The following is a 20,765-nucleotide window of genomic DNA, read 5'->3' on the forward strand; positions in this document are numbered from 1 at the left end:
CTTATACTCTCTCAATAGAAGTATATTCAAGATCTGATTGAACGTGCTGGTTTAAAAGAGTTAAAACCGCTAGCAACCCCTGCAAATATAAAGGCCGAGGCGATCAAAACCAATGACCTGCCGATGTCCGATCTCACTCGCTATCGGCATTGTGTGGGCCGCTTCAATATGCGATGTTATCTCGGCCAGACATCTCCTTCGCAGTGAATCGGTTGTGTCAATTCATGAATGAACCTCACGAGTCCCATTGGATGGCTATTAAACGCATCATTCGTTACCTCAAGGGTACGTCTAACTTGGGTCTTCAGTTCCGATCGAACTCCACATCAACAGCATGCTTTTGCAGATTCACATTGGGATGGTTGAGTAGTACCTATTAACGCGTATTCGGATTCTGACTGGGCTGGTTACCCGATCGACCGTCGATCCACCGGGGGCTATGCTATCTTCTTGTGTTCCAACTTAGTATCATGGTCAGCGTGTAAGCAGAAAACTGTCTCGAGGTCGTCTACTGAATCCGAATACAAAGCCATTGCTTATACAGTTGCAGAACTAATCTGGCTAAAATAATTTTTACAAGAACTGGGAGTAAAGATGAATAAACCCACTCTTTGGTGTGACAATCTGGGAGCCACGTATCTTTCAGCGAATCCTGTGTTTCACGTTAGAACTAAACATGTGGAGGTAGAATTTCATTTCGTTCGTGAGCAAGTCAGTCAAGGAAATCTGAAGGTTCAACTTATTAAAATGGATGATCAAATTGCCAACATATTTACGAAGCCTCTATCAACTCAAAGATTTGAATTCTTAAGGTCAATGTTGCAGGTCGTTACCCGCCCTCAACTTGCGGGGGAATAAGTTAGAGGATGTTTATTGTAACTAGTAGAACATCTATAAACCTTCTTGTAATCAGTTTCTAATCAATGAATAGAATTATGAGTTGATAAACTTGAAGAGGTAAGTTTTGATTCTTCTATCCCATCTGAATCTCTTAGCTTTAGTTCATCTGATTGTGATGATCCCGTTGAATCCCAAATAACTGTGTGTGTTCAACGTGATGAATCTTTGTCTGAACTTGAGATGATTCGTAATCATAGTGAAACCTTAGTTGTTGATCTTGCAATGTTAAGGGACAAATATAGAGTGTTGCTTGATAATGAACAACAATATAAGGTAAAAATTAATGCTTTAACTGTTAATAATCATGATTTGAAAGTTGATGTCTCTATCAAGCAAGAGTTTATAACTACTTAGCTTGAGGAAATAGTCAAAGGTAGATTTAAGATTAATGATCTCAAAAATGAGATTTGGAGCTATAACAAAAACAGAGAACTTCAAAACTCTTCATTTTTGCTAAACTAAATCCATGAAGTAAATAGCAATTATTCTTAAGGAACCAAACATGGTATTGGATATGTTGAGATTTCTCTTCCATTTGGTCATAATTATACTACACTACCTTATACCAAGAATCTAAAAGAAGTGGATATTATATCTTCATTGACTGTAGATCCTCCGGTTCAAGATAATGTAGTAAAATCTGTTAAAAAAAAGGATAAAGCTATTAATACAAATTAAAAGGTGTTGAGCAAAAGGATAAAAGTTAGCTTCAAAACCTCACTGCAAGAGTAATATGGTATTACTCAAACTGATGATAGTGTTATTATTGAGGATGTGTTTGAACCAAGTGTGATTCACGAGAATGAGAACATTCTGCTTGAAAAATCATATTCTTTGTGAACGAGAAAATTAAACTTGGTAACACATAATGTTGCACCTAAGAGATCTAAGAAGAAGGTGGTCTCAGATGAAATTTTGAACTCATTTGTGAATCCAGTTGGTTGTAAGAAAGACTAGAAGGTTTACAAACTAAAGAGAGTATATTAGCACTTATTGCTGATGCACTTATTGCTGATGAAGTATTTCCTTTTGGCATTAGTAAAACCAGAGTGCGTGGAAAATGTTTTGGATTGTGGGAAACCTTTATCAAGAGAGATTGGAATTTCTATTGGGGAAATCAACAAAATTAAGCCTAACCCAAAAAAAAATTCAACCAACTTTGTTTAAACAAAATCATTTTGTTAAATCATCTAGGTCAGATATGCTTAAAAACTTTTTTGAATTTTACTAATCTAGATTTTTTCAAAAAATCAATAAGAAAAGTTGGTTAAGTCTCAAGTGAAAGTTGTTACTTCTTAACCTGATAGTTCATCTTGAAATGGATGGAGAATAACTATTCCCTTTAAATGAATGTGAATAACCAAGACATCCTAAACTTTAATTCAAGTGAAAATAAAATAGATATAGACCCACTTAAATAAAATATTTTTAAAATTGATTTTAAATACAACTAAATAAACCCTACCCGTCTCGTCTTGTTCATAGAGGGCAGCCACCAAATTCTTAATTCTTTTTTTTTTTTTTTGGCTAAAACGAAGGATCCCAACCACCAACCAACGGCACATCGCCACCCATGTAATTAACCTTGATAAATATCCTAAAATACTTCACACTTTTTAGGTATACATTTTTTTACCTTATGGAACTTGTCTAACATTGGTTCAAATGAACTCCCCCACCCACCCGACTTAGTCTTTTTAGTTGAGTTCTCCTTTTCAAGCGATAACATACCATTACCAAAGAAATAGTATTCTCCCGTAGTACTATGCTGAACCAAAATATCACTACTAGGAAATAGACTTTTATCGTAAAAAAACCATCCCGATAATGAGTCGAGTGAAAAAACTAAATAATTTGTTGAACTGTTGGACACATTCTCAAAGAATGTTTTCATGGTAGCCTTTTAAACATTTTTATTACCCATCACGTTTTGATTTGATTTTGTAAGGACCTACAATACATCAACTATTGGTCTAATTCAAAAAACTGTTAGCAAGTAAACCGACCATTGAAGTTTAGCATCAGCTATGCATCAATGAAGTATTTTGAAGATCCATGAAACCATTTAAGGTACATAATATATAAAGCTTAAGAGTTCAACATCCTAAAGAGAAATATAAAATACGCAAACAAGATTCAAGAGAGTATTATAAAGGGATTAACACAAACTTAAACTCTGATTTTGATTTTATGGTGAAAATGACGGCAGGAAAGTCTGACTGTATGGTCGTTCTCCAGGCTGTGCCATCGCCATCTGCCCATTTCCTGCGAAATACAACACAATACACCGTCACTGTGCAAAAATGTACTGTTATGTTTTAAAAAGGTGAGTTCTTCTGAATACATATGACAAATGAGTGGGTTTTTTTTGTTGAACTTCAAACAAATGGTGACTTTGAAGTTGAAGTTGCTATCTCATACTGAAGTTTCAGAAATTTTTGTTGCTGAAGTCGTTATCTCATATAGTGACTTAATTTTTATGAGAAACGATAAAAAGTTCTACAGGTTCTCAGATAGTGACCAACCTAAATCTGAAGTCCAACAAAAAAAATTACATGTTTGCTATCATGGGTTGTAAGAAAACCTAGATTGGAATATATATATATATATAAGAAACATTTTGCTACCAATATTAGTACCGGTATATATTCGATAGCGATATTGGATTCATTTTGACTATTTAAACAGAAATTGCGCTTTTGAAGTTTAACATACGTACCAGGGGTATAGAATTGAGTCCAGGGGGATAGGTTCATATCAAACATTTGTCCAAACTCAGATCGTCGGACATTAACATTGTCATCAGGCTCCATCACATTACCTTGGTTTACTTGCTCATCTTGTCTGCACACAACTAATAACAATAAGCAAGCCGAGCCGAGCCCAAGCCTGAAAAACTATTCAGGAGCTTAGAAATAGAGCTTAAACCAATCTCTCTTAAGTTAAGCAAGCGAAGCTCGAGCTTAAGCAAACTATGGATCGGCTCGTTTATACATCTATACCCAAGTAGTAACTACACTACAAGAATTTATAGTTATACCTTGCAGGAAAAAGGCCATTGAAGTTCATGAAATTCATTAGTTGAACTTGCTCTGGATCTCTCGGTGGAAACCAGTCGAATATGTTGCTTGGGTTTGCTGCAACCATATTAGCATTTACCACCTCAGGAGGTAAAGCAACCTATAAAGCAAGAAAATGGATAAATTTGAAAACCACACTGCCGCTATGGTTTAACTTATTTTACAAAATTGTATGGACAAACCTGTGAAGTTGACTGTGAGTCTGCAGAGTTGTACTTCTCGAGAACATGCTAAACAAATAAACGACAAAATTCAGATTCTTTAGACTGTGGTTTGTCCAAATCTACGGTTTTAGTCCAATAGTTTCAAATTTGTGATTTTCGTCCCTATGGTTTCATTTTACTTGCAATTAAACCCGAATTTATTAACCCCGTTAAGTCTGGTCGTTAAACCCATCAGCGTGCCCCTCACGTGGGGCAGTTTTGTCCTTTTTATCCCCAATTAAACCCCAGTCCTAAATCGCAAGCCCCCTCACGCGAGGGGCTAGGGTGTATTTGGGGAAACAAAAACAAAACAGCTCCTCATGTGAAGGGTACGCTGATGGGTTTAACAACCAGAGGGATTAGTGAATTTGGGTTTAATTGCAAATGAAATGAAACCATAGGGACGAAAATCGTAAATTTGAAACTATTGGATTAAATGCAGAAGTAGAAAAACCACATGGACAAAAACCGCAGTTCACTCTATTTTTTTTGTTAGTTGATTATGAAATGTAGGTTTGAATTAACATTGAATTAGGTTTTGGGTTGTCATTTCTAACCTATTTAATAACTGGATTGGCTCGTTTAACCCATTTAATTAAACAGGTTGTAATTGGGTTGACCAGTTTTAACCCAGCCTAACTAAACATGTTGACCAGTCAACCGTTAAAAATAAGTAAACAAATATATAACTTTTATAAGGTCAACCGGCCAACCCATTTATTTTACGGTAATGTAGTTGATTATGAAATATAAATTCAAATTAACATTGAATCAGAGGTTTTGGGTTGTCATTTCTAACACAAAGAAAATGGTCTGTTTTGAGTTCGCCCATTTAAAATAATGGGTCGTGATCAGGTTGATCAGTGTCAAGCGATTAAGAATTACAACAAAAGGTATGCACTTTATAAGGCCAGCCCACCCAACCCTTAATATTGCCGTTTAATTAAACGGGTCGTGATCACGTTAATTTACAAGAATGTACCTTGCGCATACGAATGTGCCTTAAAGTCTCCTCAAGCATTTGTTCCCGATACTCAGCCTCAGACAGTGTTGAAATTTCAGAAGGATCTCCTTCAAATACCCTTTGAGCATACCAAAAAGATTCCAAGTCAATACAACTTTTAAAAAATCCAACATAATAAAAATGACATCGATTTATTTGCATTTAAAACGTGTTGGTCTCAAGTCATAAAAACAAATTTTACAGGATTAGTTTAGCTTAAGCATGAATAATTTGTAATCTGAATAACCAAGTAATATATACAAAATGTAACAGAGATATTTTGCAAAGTTTAATTAATATTAAATAATAGATTGCATAAAAGATTTATACCTGAGCCGCTTCTCCATTTCAATCATATGGGACTTGCAGCGGACGATCTCTTGTTGAATTTCCTGTCACAAAAGTAATATATTGTTAAACAGTAACGCTTTATATTGCTTATTTGACTAGCATTAACAACCATAAATCTCTCTATTCAATAGTATATACCTCAAGTTGTGAATCCCCGCTCGGTGAGCTGTTTGAGAAAACAAAATAAACAAATTAGAAAAATTATACGCTCCTGTGCAATAATATTAAGTTAAATTTTAAAACTGGTACACCCAAATTAGAAACAAAAAGAGGAAGAAAAAGATTAGTAATATGATATAGAAACTAAAATATAATTAAAAACTATAACTTAAATACCCAAAATAGAAACAAAAAGGGAAGAAAAGTTTAGTAACATGAGATAGATAGTAAAACTAAATTAAAATTTTAAAACTGAAATGCCCAAAATAGAAACAAAAAAGGAGGAAAAAGATTAGTAATATGAGAAAAATAGTATAATTAAATAAAATTTAAGACTGAAATTCCAAAAAAAAGAAGAAAAAGACTACCAATATGAAATAGATTTATTCAATAAAGAAGAAAAAGATTAGTAACATGAGATAGATGTATTCAATAGTGAATTAATTATATAGAAAAGAAATAAACCTGGCTTGGTTCTGAATTTGGTGATCTTGAGCTTCACTTTTTAACCTTCCCAAAGCCCTTTCAAGAAACTAAATACAAATATAGATCAAGTTAGCTTATTTAATTCATATAAAAACATGTTTTTTCTATATATTCCACAGTTACAATCAATTTGCAATTTTTTCTTAATTGTAATAAATTGAAGATGGTGATTAAAATATATACCTCCTGGTTCTGCAACCTTCAGATAATTGATCCAGAATATACACAATGAGCAATAAAACATTAGTATGTAAAGAAGAATAATTAATATCACAAAAATATAAGGAAAACATATGGATAGAACCATTAAAAGTAATTAAAGGATACCTTCCCCTTTCATGTTCTGGAAGATTTATGTATCTTGAGATGATTTCTTCGATACTGTCAATACAAAAATGAAAAATAAGGAAAGTAAATAAGTAATCAATAACTATTCAAAGTATAGAAACAAATCAATTTACCTTCTACTTCCAGAAAAAATGCTAGCTCGTCCCGAGGGGGAAAACATGATGAGTGCAACGTCAACATCACATAGAACAGAGAGTTCATAAGCTTTCTTGATGAGCCCATTTCTTCGTTTTGAAAATGTAACCTGCCTGTTTGTTGTGTTTTCTATCTTCTTGATCTGCAATTTCACTCTCCCCATTACTTACTTGTGAATGAAGAACTTGTTTTGATGATTTATGTAGTTAAGGTGAATATGTAAGAAAGAGGATGAATGTGAAGAAATATATGCAATAAGTTTTGTCACTACTAGGCAAGGTGACATATGAGAGAGAGAGAGTTGTGGCGGTGCCGTTAGTGTCATTTAGCGAAAAATAAATGCTAGTAAGAGTGAAAACGCAAGATATTTATTAAGGTATGCACAAAACTTCTTAGTTATTTATGAACCAAGTTCAAAAAGTCAAGGTTCGCGTCCTTGCTCTCCGTGAATATGTGGCTTGTACTTGAAAAAGGTGAGGTACAGCGAAGCGATAAGGTCTGAGCCGAGGTGCAAAACGCACCGCTTTCCGTACGCGAAGTGCAAAGTGTTTATATAATTCATATATATATATTTCTCATAGGTTTTTAGCATCCCCTCCCCAAATTTTTTGCTATAATTAGCTTTATATATATAAAGCTATATAAAGATTATCTACATGTATAACCTGAAAAGCTTAAGTATTTTTATATATAGCATGTACAACCTGAAAAGTTGCATACACAGCATCCTGATGCACAAAAACTCCCAGCGTACGAGAGGTGTGTGCCTCGCCTTTTGTACATTGGGAGTTTTAAGTAGTCAAAAGCGAAGCAGCTTTCCTGTGGTCGCATTGTGCACCTTAGACCTTGTACCCTATCAATGCTTTGGAAAAAGACAAAAGTTTTGTATCAAAAAAATAAAATTTTCCTGCTTATAAACATGTACAAAAGTTCACATGTATAATTGCATAGTAGTAGTAGTAGTAGTAATGTTTTCAGCACTTGCAAGTGACCCAAAAAAATATCTTAACACATTCTTTTGTAAAAAAAAGGTGAAGTTTGGATTAAATTGGGTATAGGTTTAAAAGAGAGAGATTGAGAGATAAGTATGATTGTTTAGAAAAGATTAACGGTTTTACAAGTTTGAATTGATATCTATAAAATTACTTTAAAAGAGAAAAGAAGGATACATATACAAATACACGCATGCGCGCGCACTTATATATACATACATACATATATAGGATGAGTATCATTACAGAACTCATAAATTATTTAAGAACTTGAAGGAACCCTTGAAAACTAAAGTTTTTTATAAATATTTGTATGTTAGTTGTATTTGAGTATAGTTTTATCATTTTCTTATATTTATATTTACGATTATAATTTTGAAAATTAGTTTTTATACATATCTATGTTTTTTTACACTTATTACGCCCTGCTTGCGGTGCGCGCATATAATGTATATATGTGTGAACCCTCGGGTGGGCAAAAGTAAAATTGCACTAATTTTGACGTTATTTTACTAATCTCGTGAAAATAACGTTAAAAGTGGCGGAAGGTTAATCAGGCATCATGTGGTGGCGTTGATAGCCGAAAGACAAGGGCACATGCACCGATCAGCCGGTGTCCCGATGATTGAGTGCTATGTGCCTTATGTCCAAGGCTTGATGCAAAACTACTATCGAGCCGGGGGTCTCACCGGAAGCAGCCTCTCTATCCCTATGGGATAGAGGTAAGGCTGTCTACATCTTACCCTCCTCAGACCCTACCATAGCATTGCTATTGGTGGGATATACTGAGTACGATGATGATGATGATGATGTTTTTTTACACTTATGTAAATTTATTAGTACATAAATTTTGCACATATGTAATCTTGTGATTAATATATGTAATAATTTTTTTTTATATAAAACATGATAAAACTACTCTTAAATAATGTTAATATATAAAAAAAATTAAAAAAATGTTTGGTTGTTAAGAGTTCCTAAGAGTTCTTAAGTTTTTTAGAGTTCTTAAATGATACCAACCCTACATATATATATATAATTACTCTATGATGTAATTACATAATTACTCTACTTGTATATATAATTACTCTACTTGATTCTCACGTTTAGCACGTTAATTTCATTTGTACGTTAACCTTCCCCTATATATATATATATATATATATATATATATATATATATATACCTAAAAAACCTTGGCGTTTTTTAATCTATGGCTAGAATTTTGAATTTTTTGGATTAAAGCATTTGATAAATGGTTGAGATTCAACGGGTATAAAGGTAAAATAACTAATATCATTGTCTCTTTCCAAGCCATATATGACGAAAAATCTAAGCCACGTTTCATACACACGAAATCTAACTAAACTAAATGAAGAACAAGATCAATTGATGGAAAAAAATGAAGATGAAATGAAGAAACAATCAAGTTCTTCAAATCAGCTTTGAAGAACGAGTTCAACGGTTTGTTCGAATATTTCCGGCGATGATGAAGATATTGGTTTTTTTTAAGAAACCAGTTGCAAAAAAAGGGAAAGAAAAAAGCAACAATCAAAAAAGTCTTTGAAACCCTTCAAGTGAGTTCTTCATTTTTGTTTTTTATTTTTTTTATTTTTTTTATTTTTGGTTTTTCAATGAACAAAAAATCATATTTTATTCAGTTAGAATTAAACCAAATGTTTGGTTTTTTAAGATTTTTCAATTGATCTTTGAATTCGATGTAAATGTGTAAAGGAACTTGATCTTTTAAAGTATATGTAAGTGGTTTGTTTGACTTTGATCTTTCAATTTTGTGCATTTTTTTGTTTGAAAATGATGATATTGGATATAGATGTAATATGCTATGTAGCTATTGCATATATATAACATTATGTTACGTAATATACATATATGTAATATTATGTTATCACATATATGCAATATCATGTTATCATATGAACAATTACATATTCTTCATATTACATAAATGTAATAAGGGACGTTTTCTAGTTTATTATATAAATGTAATAAGAGACAAAGAAGAAATATAAAAATAAAACACACCATATATATATATATAGAAAGAAGAGTGTTCAAATAAAAATAAATAGTTTCCTAAGAATGATAAGTGCGGCTTAACATTTGAAGTTAGGAAACTGTGTGAGCTTGAAACTATGTAGGGGTGGGTTAGTTAAAAATTATTTGGTATTTTGGAAATTACTACTTTCAACCACTAGATCCTAAATCTAAGGGTCTAGATCTATTCATACTCTTCCTAGAAAACTACGTCTTTACTTACCCACCCCTATATATATAATGCAAGACTATACTCAAAACTTTAAAAAAAATAAAAATAAAAAAAGTTCTATTTTAAGGTCTAACTTTTAAAACAAAATATATCGTACAAAAAAGTTATAAATGTTTAAAAAAATGGGAAGAAAAGTAATTTTAAAAAATTATTAAAAGAAGTGGTAATAATTTACCCTTTTATCCTTGTTAAAAGAGAAAGAGAAAAAAAAGTCAGTTTTTTTGTGATTGGTTTAGATGGTTTATCAGTTCCATATTTCTTGTCCATGTCTGGATTCCTGTTTGAGATTCCCACTACCTATTCCTGTCAGTGTTCTAGAACCGCACACGTTATTCATGTTTGACACACTTGTTCAACAATTACTATTCATCTAGGGTACTGTGCGGCATTGTTCATCGATTATTGTCACCCACCGATGTTGCCTTACTCTTCCGGCCCAAATTCCTTTTCTTGGAGTTGGTCAGTACTTTAGTTGAAATATCACATTATAATGTATGAGGCTTCATCATACACGGCCTACATTAGGTCTCACGTATGTCCTTAGTAGTCAATCCTCATGTGTTTGCACAACTCAACAAAATGACATTTTGAACGTAGAAATCGTCATTTGTTGTACTTCGCCCACATCACTACGCTTCATTCTTATGTCCCTTGTGTCAAACTTTATTGTCGATGTGTGGCATATGTCCATGATAATAGATGGATGTCATTAAACTTGAAACCCAAACCATTCCATGTATCTATTTCGTTTATTCATGCACCTAGAAAGGGCATTGGTAGTATAGTTTACTTTATACTTTACGAGTGATGATGTCACTCTTCAGGATTCACATCACAACTTTCCCGAGTCTCCTACAGTAACTCCTAACAAATTCTTTAGATCTCCCACCATTCATGTGTCTTCCTTTAATCTATCATTCAATGCAGATACCACGTATCTTATCCCTGCTATATCGGGCCTTATTGAGATATCCCACCGTTATATTTCACATGCGCTTGACACTTGGATCTCAAACTCTGGTATGTTCCAAGTATCACTTAACACTACGTCACCCTTACAAAATACTACCCTCGTTACACCTCTTAAGGACTATGGTCCCTTGTACACATGTTTATACGTTTATACCCCACTCGTGCAACATGTTCGTACAAACCTATTGCTTCTCGCAAAGAACTCGACACAACACTCATTATACTATTCACCATATGCTATCGACCTTGATTCCTATAAAGAACCTGTGAGGCCAATTCTTGCTTATTCAAGTTGACGAAAGGCCATGAAGAACAAAATAAGGCCCTACAAAAGGATGTTCAAATAGCTCACACAGTAGAAGGAAATAAACGAATATGGGGATTCTAAGATGGGATTGAACAATCTTGTGTTGTCGAAAGGCCATAGAGAACAAAATAAGGCCCTACAAAAGGATGTTCAAATAGCTCACACAGTAGAAGGAAATAAACGAATATGGGGATTCTAAGATGGGATTGAACAAGATGTCCCATTTCCTAACGTTCTATGATCGGACGTTGTTTTTTTATCAAAGAAAACCTTGTGTCGTGGAAAAGTAGAAAACAGCCCACAATGGCTAGATTAACTGCTAATACGTCATAGATGTTAAGGGCCTGTCCAATGAGAGAACTCGGAGTTGTTTACGACTTTTTTCATTGAGAGTACGACAAACTAAATAACATTTGTTTTGTGTATATAACCATACCAAGTAAATTCCATCAATAACAAAGCTATCAATAGAATATAATATGGGGAGGGTGGGATGTAGGCAAACCATAGCCAATTCAGTACGGTACGTTCCGATACACGAAACGAAAATAGGTGCGCGGTTCATGCATTTTTAAAATCGAGGGGGTAAGTTCAGTTGGAACGCCAATTCGGTATGTGGTACGATGTACCATATAGTTCGGTAAATTGTATCATATACAAAACAGTTTAAAATAGAGTTTTTAAGAAAATTTCTATTTAAAATGACATTTCTATTTAAAATGACAGATTTCATAACTATTAGATGCATTTCATAATCATAACAAAATAGTCATAAAACTAATCAAGCCTTGTCTTTTTCCGTTTGGGTGTTGAGATATCGAGGCTACTACATTCAATTCGTTCAAAAAAAATGTGTAAAAAAAGGTTGTTGAGGTTCTCGTACGTGTTTTTTTCATGATCCCAAGCATCGATTCGACAATTGGGTACGAGAATTTGATGAAAACAGCTTGATTCCTTCGACAATCGGGAATACTCAATTTCTTCAATCCAAATCGGGTACCACTAGCGACCGATATGATTTTGTACCGCGATCTGGTGCGTGGTGCATAGGGGGTTGAGCGTTTCCAATGACTATAGGGCAAATCATACCTATATCTATGAAGATAACGAGGTTGCTTCTAAGGAAACCCCCAGCTGCAACATCTAGATACAAGAAGTATATATGCAACATAAAGTTTATCAAATGAGATCTAAGTAGCATAAAAAAGGGTAAACAATATGAAGATCGGTTACCGATATCAGAAAATGGTGAGCAGTATAACAATACAAGTAAAGCATGGTAAACATCAAGAAAAGATAAATGTAACATGCGAAGGCCATCGAAAGAAAAGGAAAACCTAAACCTCTAATACAAATTCATATCCCCTAAAAGTCTTTAACCTTAATCCTACGCATCCAATATCTCATGTCCTTAACCATGTCCTCAGATAGATGCAGCTCCATCAAATCTGCCTAATACGATCATCACAAGTTGGTTTGGGTCTGCCTCTACCCCTCTACAGTGAGGGTTTCCACTGAACTGTGTTGTAGTCTATCTCCTCTTTACATGCCCAAATTATCTCAATGTTCCCTCATTTATCTTATCAAATATACTAGCTAAACCTAATTTCACTCAAAAAACCTAATACCTTACCCAATCCAACCTTGTGTGCCAACACATCCACCTCAGCATTCTCATTTTTGCTACCTCCAACTTACGCACTTGTGTTTTCTTCATGGCCCAACAAAATATGTTCAATATGGCTAGCCGATCTAACTACAACTCTATAAAATTTCCCGTTGGGAACCTTTGTCGCACAATACCCCTATGGCGACTCTCCGCTTACATTAGCCCACCTGGACGCGATGTGCTACGCTACTATCTATGTCTCCATCACTTTGTACAAAATGATCCTAAATACTTGAACATGGTTGATTACGGAACCACTTTGCGTTTTATGTTGATCTAGGCCTCCTCAACGTTTCCACCATTTTCAGTCACGGTAATAGTACTCGGTCTTGGAGCGACTAATCCTTAAACCTTTGCTCTCCAAAGTTGCTCGCCATTCCTCTAGTTTAAAATTCAAACTTTGTTTACTTTATATACAAGCACAATATCATCAACACAATATCATCAACGAAGACTACTGCAAAAAGAAATGAGCTCAACACTGACCCTTGATAAAAGCCCACCTCCACAAGGAAGAAGTCAAAATCCTCTAGAGGAACACGAAAGCATGTTTGAGTCCCATCATGTATATCCATAATGATCTCTATATATTTCCCGACAACCCCTCTACTCACGAAACTATCCGAAATTAGCCGACAAGGCACACTATCGTACACCTTTTCAACGTCAATCTTGGTTTAAAAAAGTGTTATGCGAGGTGAGGCGCTTTAGTTCTGGAAAATAAGACGAGCGCCTTAAGCGTGAGGCAAAAGCTTCACGTAAGCGAGGCGCGGTGTATTATATAATATTAATTAATATTTTTAAAAAACTGTTTACTATGTTTTAATTACTTAAATACCATATATATATATATATAACATAAATATATTTAATACTTTGTAAGGTTATATTAAAATATCATACATTAGTTATAATAATGAATTAGTTATAATAATGAAGGGAAACTTAATTTTGACAGATAAAGTATCTCCCTAATTGCCAATTGGCGTTTAACATAAAAGGCATCCCCAAAATTATAAGAGATAATTGAGATATTTTTTTCTAATAGAAAACTTAATTATTATAGTTATTAGTCTTATAAGAGATAAGATTATATAACTAGATTACTAGAACGATTTTAGGGAATCAAGGCTTCATACTTTCCGACGACATCAACTTCTCCAAACTACTTTGTCTTACACAACACCTAAGTTGGTTATTTATAATATTGTATTTGATGGAAAAAGAAATAAAGATTAGCCAATTAACTAAAACCCTGTTAAAATACAATTATTTAAAAATTTTATATGGCAATAGCATACACATATTAAAGATTAAAAAGAAACACTCATTATAGTGTAAGTTTTCTTAAAAACAATGTCATGTAAATATATTATTGACGTTTAAAAAGGATGGGGTAACTTTGCATGTGCTAGGAAGATTTAACTTTAAAAGATTGTACCATGTATTTTAAAAGTTATAATTATTTAAACTCTTAAAATTATGTAAAATTACCTTTTTGACCTCATATGTAATTATACGCATGCTTAAAGTTTCTAAGCACTGAAATATACAAGTCCATAAGATTAACCTATTATATAATAGGCATTACAATAACATACATATCTAGTTACAAATACTCAACAAAATGCATTTATTGTCTATTGAAACATCAATAAAGAAGTTAGAAAGTAAATATTCAATACCTATTTTTCTTTAATTCTCAAAGATGAACAAGTTTTCAGCACCCAACTACTCAACATTTAATGCAATTATTCTCAACCATAACTCCATAAAATCATTTTCCTTCACTTTAGTTTCTGTTTTCATATATTAAACTATACTAGAAGGGTGCTCACGCGATGCAACGGGAAACACAAACTTTGGTAATCATGTAACAAATTTATGTGTGTTTATTATTCCATTTGAAACTGTGAGAACGTTCATCAAGGTTTATTTCTCCTGCTATTTATTCTAATAAGGTTTAACATTTATGTGACCAAAGTTTTCTTTGTTCATATTATGATTCTCTTAAGTAACGTATTAGTCGGTGCTTAGATTGAAGTGAAGGTATAGGCAGATTAATAATTCTTATTTTAAACTCAATTTATTATTGAAGTACAAAGTATATCAGAACCTAATCGTTGTAATGGTTCGGCTTTGTTGGGTTTTAATTTTATACAATTCAGTTTCGGTTTTTGACGACAAAACGTGTAAAGTTGGTTCATGGTTTAACTTACAACCATAAAAACCAAACCATAAACACTTCTTCATAAACTGTTTTTTTCTTACTTCGAAAATTGTAGCAATATCATACTCAAATTAAAGATAATAAAATGCTCGTTTTTATGATGCCATTTATTTTAAAAAATATTAACGTATGAAAAAGTTAAAACCGTTTAAAAATCGAGGGGTAGTTGGGTTAAAAGTAAAAAATAAAGAATATATATAAGTAAAAGATTAAGAACCATTGTTGTAACTTTAAGGGATGCAAATTATAAATATTGTAAAAAAATTTGTAATGCACATGAGATTTAATGTAAGAATGACATTTGTGCCTCTGTTGAATGTTGTACATCATGCATTTAAACGTGTAAATTACTTCAAATCAGCGTCTTAATTTGCCCTTTAGTTATGTATTATATATAGTATAGATAAGATTTTTCCTTCAATGTAGTTTCAGTTTTCATAGATTAAACTAAAACTATCCGGAGAACTAATGGTGAAGTCGTTAGGAGCCTATGTGTTCATTAGTTGCTTAGCTAAACCCCTGGTTGCCAATGACAACAAATCGAAGAGCATGACTCCTCTAAGATTTAGTTAGTTTGAGCATAGCAACAACACAATGCCAATTAGCTATCCTTGTTAGAATAATGGTATTCAATGGGTGGTCGTCTTCTTCTCAATATATATTTCGACAACATAAACATGTGATCTGTCGTCATTATTTGTAGTATCCAAAATTTTGAATTATTATTACGAACACATCTAATTTTATAGATGACTTTATATAATGGTCATTTTGATGTTTGGATTTTTAATTATGTTGAGTATAATTGAGTAGTGGTTAAAGGAAACTCAGTTGTAAATAATACTATAATAGAGTAAATAATACTATAATAGAGTGTTGGGGTTTAGTATCCGAACTATTAAACAATCCCCTGCAGTGAAATTCTAGTTCTACATATTAATTACGCTAAGTTAACAAAACCTAACTTGAAGACCGACCAAGTATCAAAGAAAAATGACCATGAAAAGATGAATAAAGATAAGGAAGTCTAATATTTGCAAAATTTGAGATACAAATCACGCTTAGGAGATCTTTTGCTCAACCTAAGTGAAGAAAAACATTTGGTAAGCGTCTCATTAACCTAAACACCCAAGTTCATGAGTTGTTCAGTGACTCATGATGAATATATGAATAAATATGAAAATTCATGCTTATTTAGGTTATAAATGGCTTACCAATGTGTCTAATGTAGTAAGAATTAACAAAACTTCATAAATGTTAAAGAACTATGTTTGAGAGTTTAGTAGTTTTGGGTAATCTAGGAAAATATGTTATGCAGGTCAAATTCACAAGTTGGTAATGTGAATTGACATAAGGTGTTTTGACTTGAGGAAATGAGGTAAAAGTGCAATGAGTTAAAATAACCAATATGTTATGAAAATGAAAATTTTGTCAAAAACTTGAAAAATTGGCATAAGGTGTGTTGACTTCAGAAAGTCAACAAAAAAGAATAAAGAATCAAAATTTCCAAAATCCAATGGGCAAATGTGAGTATTGCATAGCCTAAATAAGAAAGTATGTGGTATTGCAATATGCGCTTTGATTAGATTTAGTTATATGTAATTATGATGCTTCATACTTATTTATGGATTGATTGTTAATATGCATATGAGTTGTGTGTGTTCTCACTAAAAATAGTGTTTTAAGTCCCATTTGAAACTAAAGAGTCACAATGGTATGTATGTGATTAAAAAGGTGGAACGCAAAACATAACAGCATATGTGATCGCAAGGACAAGTATGAATCACAGTGGTATGTATATGATCATACAAATTGATAGGATTACTAAGGGTGAGTGATCTTATGGAGTCATAATATGATTATTTGAACCATAATTGGATGTTAATAAAGGCCCAACAAGGAGATTGAAGTTCTTGTTAAGGGCGTTAAGCTAGAAGTTAAAACACATGTTTGAAAGCAGAAAAAATGCCTAACTTGATGTGCAAGTGGCATACATTACGCCCACGGGCATACCGTACGTTGATCAGCAACAAGGCCGGCTTCGAGAACTGAAAAAAAATTTGGGTCGAAGGCGGAAAATATCTTGGGCCTTAAGTAAAGGAGTTTAAACAATTTAATCTCTAATTTGGCTTACTTAGTTGTTATTTGGGTTGTGTAAAAAACTTTTGTATAAAAACACGCTTATACATGTCTCAAATGAGACTAGAAACCGCAACCTTTTGGTTGGGAGTCACCTTTGCCACTAGACCAAGCTAGTTATTTAATTGAGTTTAAACATTAAATATGCATATTGTTTTTCATAAAAATATACTTTAAAAAAAATCGGGCCTAGCAGGGTGTCGGGCCGGGGGCCGTCGACCACCCAGCCCCACCCTAGGGCCGGCCCTAATCAGCAATGTCGTACGCCCTAGTAGCATGGTGTACGCATGTAGAGTAGGATTTTTATGAGTTGTTGGTTAAGACTTGTGTAACCTCATTTAGCTTTTCTAATGATATTGTTTATCATATACTCACACATGGCGAATCACATTGATGGTTGATTCAAGATTAGTCTTAGGATGGATCATCGAACACCATTTTGTAAATGTTGGTTGATAATAGAAAGTGTAAAACCAAGTAAATTATATTTTGGAAAATAACTACAATATTCTGGAATCCTTATAATGGTGGGTATGGAACATAAGTATGACATTCACAAAGTTCAAGTGTTTAATATAATGGAAAATTTAGGGAACTCTTACCTCGATCTAATGAAACACCCACAAGAGTTTTGAAAATCTTCAATACGGCCTTTCAAAGATCATCAGGTTGAACACATAGTTAACTCTCATCATATATAAACGATTTTCATTCGCAGCCTATTTTTGGCAACACTCTATTTACCCTCATTGAGCTTACTACCTTATCAAAGCCACTAGCGCAACTCATCAATTATGTAACTCGACAGAGACATGCTTATGTGAGGGTTCAGGAACTGGCACACAAACCCGAGATTGCTCACGACTCAACACCCTCTCTCTTTATACATAATGTTTTTTAGTCTATAAAAATATTAAATGAAATTAAGAAAAACAATGTTATATTGAGTTAAGTGGACAAAACAAGTTGCACTATGTCTAACTTATGTTTCTTTGAATGTGTGTGTTACTTCGAATGCGTATGATATAAATGCTATTTTTTTAGTTGTTAAATATATCTTAAATTCTTAATGTGGTTTGTGTATGTAATGTGCATTATAAACAATTTAGAAGTTTCTTACAAAAGAAGTGTGCTCCGCATAATTGATGCACGCACCTGACGGACCTATCACCTCAGTGCGCCTCGGCCTTTTTAAAACACAGCTTGCTCCCTTGAGATGTTGACATAATTCTACAATAACATATTCACACATTTAGCCCTATGTGATAAAAAGATCAGAACTATAGACACTTACTCATCCACAATACAATCATGCATTCAATCTCGTAAAAGTATAAACATTATTCAATACTTTTAAATAGGGGTGGCAATCTTGACCCAAACCCTTTCAAATGGGTCAATTTGAGTTGCTTTAAAAATTAAATGAGTTGGTTTGGGTAAAAGGTTTTAACTAAATGGGTCAAAATGAGTCATTTGAAATTCCATCCTTTTATTTTCGGGTATCGATAAGTTCAAAGAAATGGGTCGATGTGGGTTAGTGTCCTAAGGAAATGTGACAGGTTTCGGATCAGAATGGGTTTTCGTACAAGACAGGTTTCGGATCGGAACGGGTTCAAATTGGAACGGGTTTGGTTCAGGTTTCAAGCCAACACGAGTTTTCACCCGTGACGGGTTGGGTTTTGGTTTCTTTTTGGTCGATTCCGGACTCGTTTTTGTCCGTTCTTTCAGTTTCGTTTTTGTTCGGTTTGAATTCTTTTAGTTTCGTTTCGATTGTTTTTTTCGAATTCGATTGATGTGGTCCGGTTTTGGCTTTTTGTTTCATTTTCGTTGACTTTTTCGATTTCGGTCCGATTCTCGGTGGGTTTTTTTTATGGAACGAGGACAGCGTAGGAAACATTTTAGTGTTTTTAATTTTTTTGTTTATGATTTATATTTTGAGTTATAATTTTTTTATTATTATTTTTGAATCTTTTTTTGAGGGTTTTTGATTTTAATAAAAAACCCCTCAAAAAAATTCAAAAAAAATAATAAAATAATCATAACTTAAAATATAAATAAAAAAACTAAAAAAACTAAATTGTTTTCGCCATTATCCTCGTTCAGAGAGAAAAAAAAATCCCGGTTTGAGTGTTCGACCCAAACCAAAACAACCCTTTTTTTAATTGACCCATTCTGACCCAAACTCATTATGACCCAAACTCGTTTTGACCCATGACTCATTTCAACCCATGACTCGTTCGACCCGACCCAACCCAACCCATTTGCCACCTCTACTTTTAAAGCTTAATACTAGAAAAGGCTGAATTACTTCCAAAATCGAACTTCCAAGTACATTATAAGTAAAAAACTGAATCAGAAAGTCAGGTCAAATACTTTCTAAAGCTTAATGTCAGTCGTGTGCCTCATTGCCAATACTACTATTTCAGATCTGTTTTGAATTTGTAAGGTCAACCGAACTATATTCAAGATTAATTTACTTTAAACCGATCAACTGGCCGGCATATTAAACTTTCAGTCAACCTGCATCTGGATTCTGAAAATAAATGGCGTCTTGTAAACTTTAATTCCAAGTATAACACAGTTGACTTTCCAAAGTCAAAATAACAGACTATCAAAGTGAAGGGTATATATATATATATATTGATGCAAAATATAGAAAAAACCTTATTCAAATTTACAACTTTCTTCGAAAACTCTCAACTACTATGATTGCATATTTGCGCAATCACCTAATAAAAGTTCAATCTAAAACAAAAAATAGAAACCAGGAATCGAGTCAGCCGACTCATGAAAAGATACATAAAAAATATAATTAGCTAATTACACATGTGACTTGATGATGATCTGATCACAAGCTTATTGGTATTTTCTTTATTCTAATTTTCTAATTATAGCATCTACTGCATTACCAGATTCAGCTTCCGCCATATGTAAACTACATGAACCGTTCGGCGGGAAGTTCGTTCATGTTCATGAAAGTCCGTTTTTGTGCACTCATTTATGTTCGTTTAAATTTTAATGTGTGTGTGTGTGTGTGGCGAGAAGTATAGCTCGTTTAAGTTTGTCTGTGTTTACTTATGTTCGTTAATTGTCCGTTTAGGCTTTAAACGAACGAACATGAGCGCACACGAACAAAATAACTAATTTGATTATATGTTTGTGTTCTTGTTCGGTGAAAGTTAAATGAACGAACAAGAACAAGAACACGAAGACGCCTTCAGTTAGGTTTCATCGGTTATTTGTTCAACCTCTTGAATTCAAAATCTAAAGTTATAAACATGAAAATAATTGGGGGGAATGATAATAATAATAATAGAGTATGAATTTAGGGCGGAAGAAACAATGAAGGTAATAAGAAATCAATCACCAGTAACAACACAATACAATATGGAAAATAAATAAGTGGAAGATTCGAGTGTAATTGGTACTTACATTGAAACCCTAACGGCTGAATCAAATGTCGCCTGTGATGGACGTATCAACTAACTGTTGTGATTATTGTAA

General features: G+C 33.3%; 1 protein-coding gene across 3 annotated transcripts; it reads right to left on the minus strand.

Moving 5' to 3' along the window:
* Positions 1-2,826: 2,826 nt before the first annotated feature.
* On the minus strand, positions 2,827-18,528 carry LOC143545791 (agamous-like MADS-box protein AGL104). Of its 3 annotated transcripts, none has more exons than XM_077037607.1 (12): positions 18,382-18,528; positions 6,644-6,807; positions 6,510-6,563; positions 6,366-6,381; positions 6,162-6,229; positions 5,676-5,703; positions 5,517-5,578; positions 5,166-5,265; positions 4,163-4,210; positions 3,941-4,080; positions 3,620-3,744; positions 2,827-3,165 (listed from the first exon to the last, which is right to left on the minus strand). In XM_077037607.1, the coding sequence occupies exons 1-12, from the start codon at positions 18,511-18,513 to the stop codon at positions 3,089-3,091; spliced, it is 1,014 nt and encodes a 337-aa protein (XP_076893722.1). In that variant the 5' UTR covers positions 18,514-18,528; the 3' UTR covers positions 2,827-3,088. The 3 variants fall into 3 exon arrangements, with proteins under 3 accessions (XP_076893722.1, XP_076893723.1, XP_076893724.1); XM_077037609.1 differs by lacking the exon at positions 18,382-18,528 and adding an exon at positions 10,242-11,313 and having other exon boundaries at positions 2,839-3,165; XM_077037608.1 differs by lacking the exon at positions 18,382-18,528 and having other exon boundaries at positions 2,834-3,165; positions 6,644-7,804.
* Positions 18,529-20,765: the final 2,237 nt, after the last annotated feature.

Source organism: Bidens hawaiensis, unplaced genomic scaffold (genome assembly GCF_021521415.1).
Source record: "Bidens hawaiensis isolate Kalapana, Puna unplaced genomic scaffold, B.hawaiensis_p1.1 tig00014037_1, whole genome shotgun sequence".
NCBI classification, from domain to species: Eukaryota; Viridiplantae; Streptophyta; class Magnoliopsida; order Asterales; family Asteraceae; genus Bidens; species Bidens hawaiensis.

Coding starts and splice junctions, on each gene's coding strand:
- LOC143545791 (XM_077037607.1), bottom strand. CDS start 18,513: ATGTGTGAATATGTTATTGTAGAATTATGTCAACATCTCAAGGGAGCA. Junction 3,745..3,940: donor AATGGCCTTTTTCCTGCAAG/GTATAACTATAA, acceptor AGTTGTGTGCAG/ACAAGATGAGCAAGTAAACC. Junction 3,166..3,619: donor GACTCAATTCTATACCCCTG/GTACGTATGTTA, acceptor TGTATTTCGCAG/GAAATGGGCAGATGGCGATG.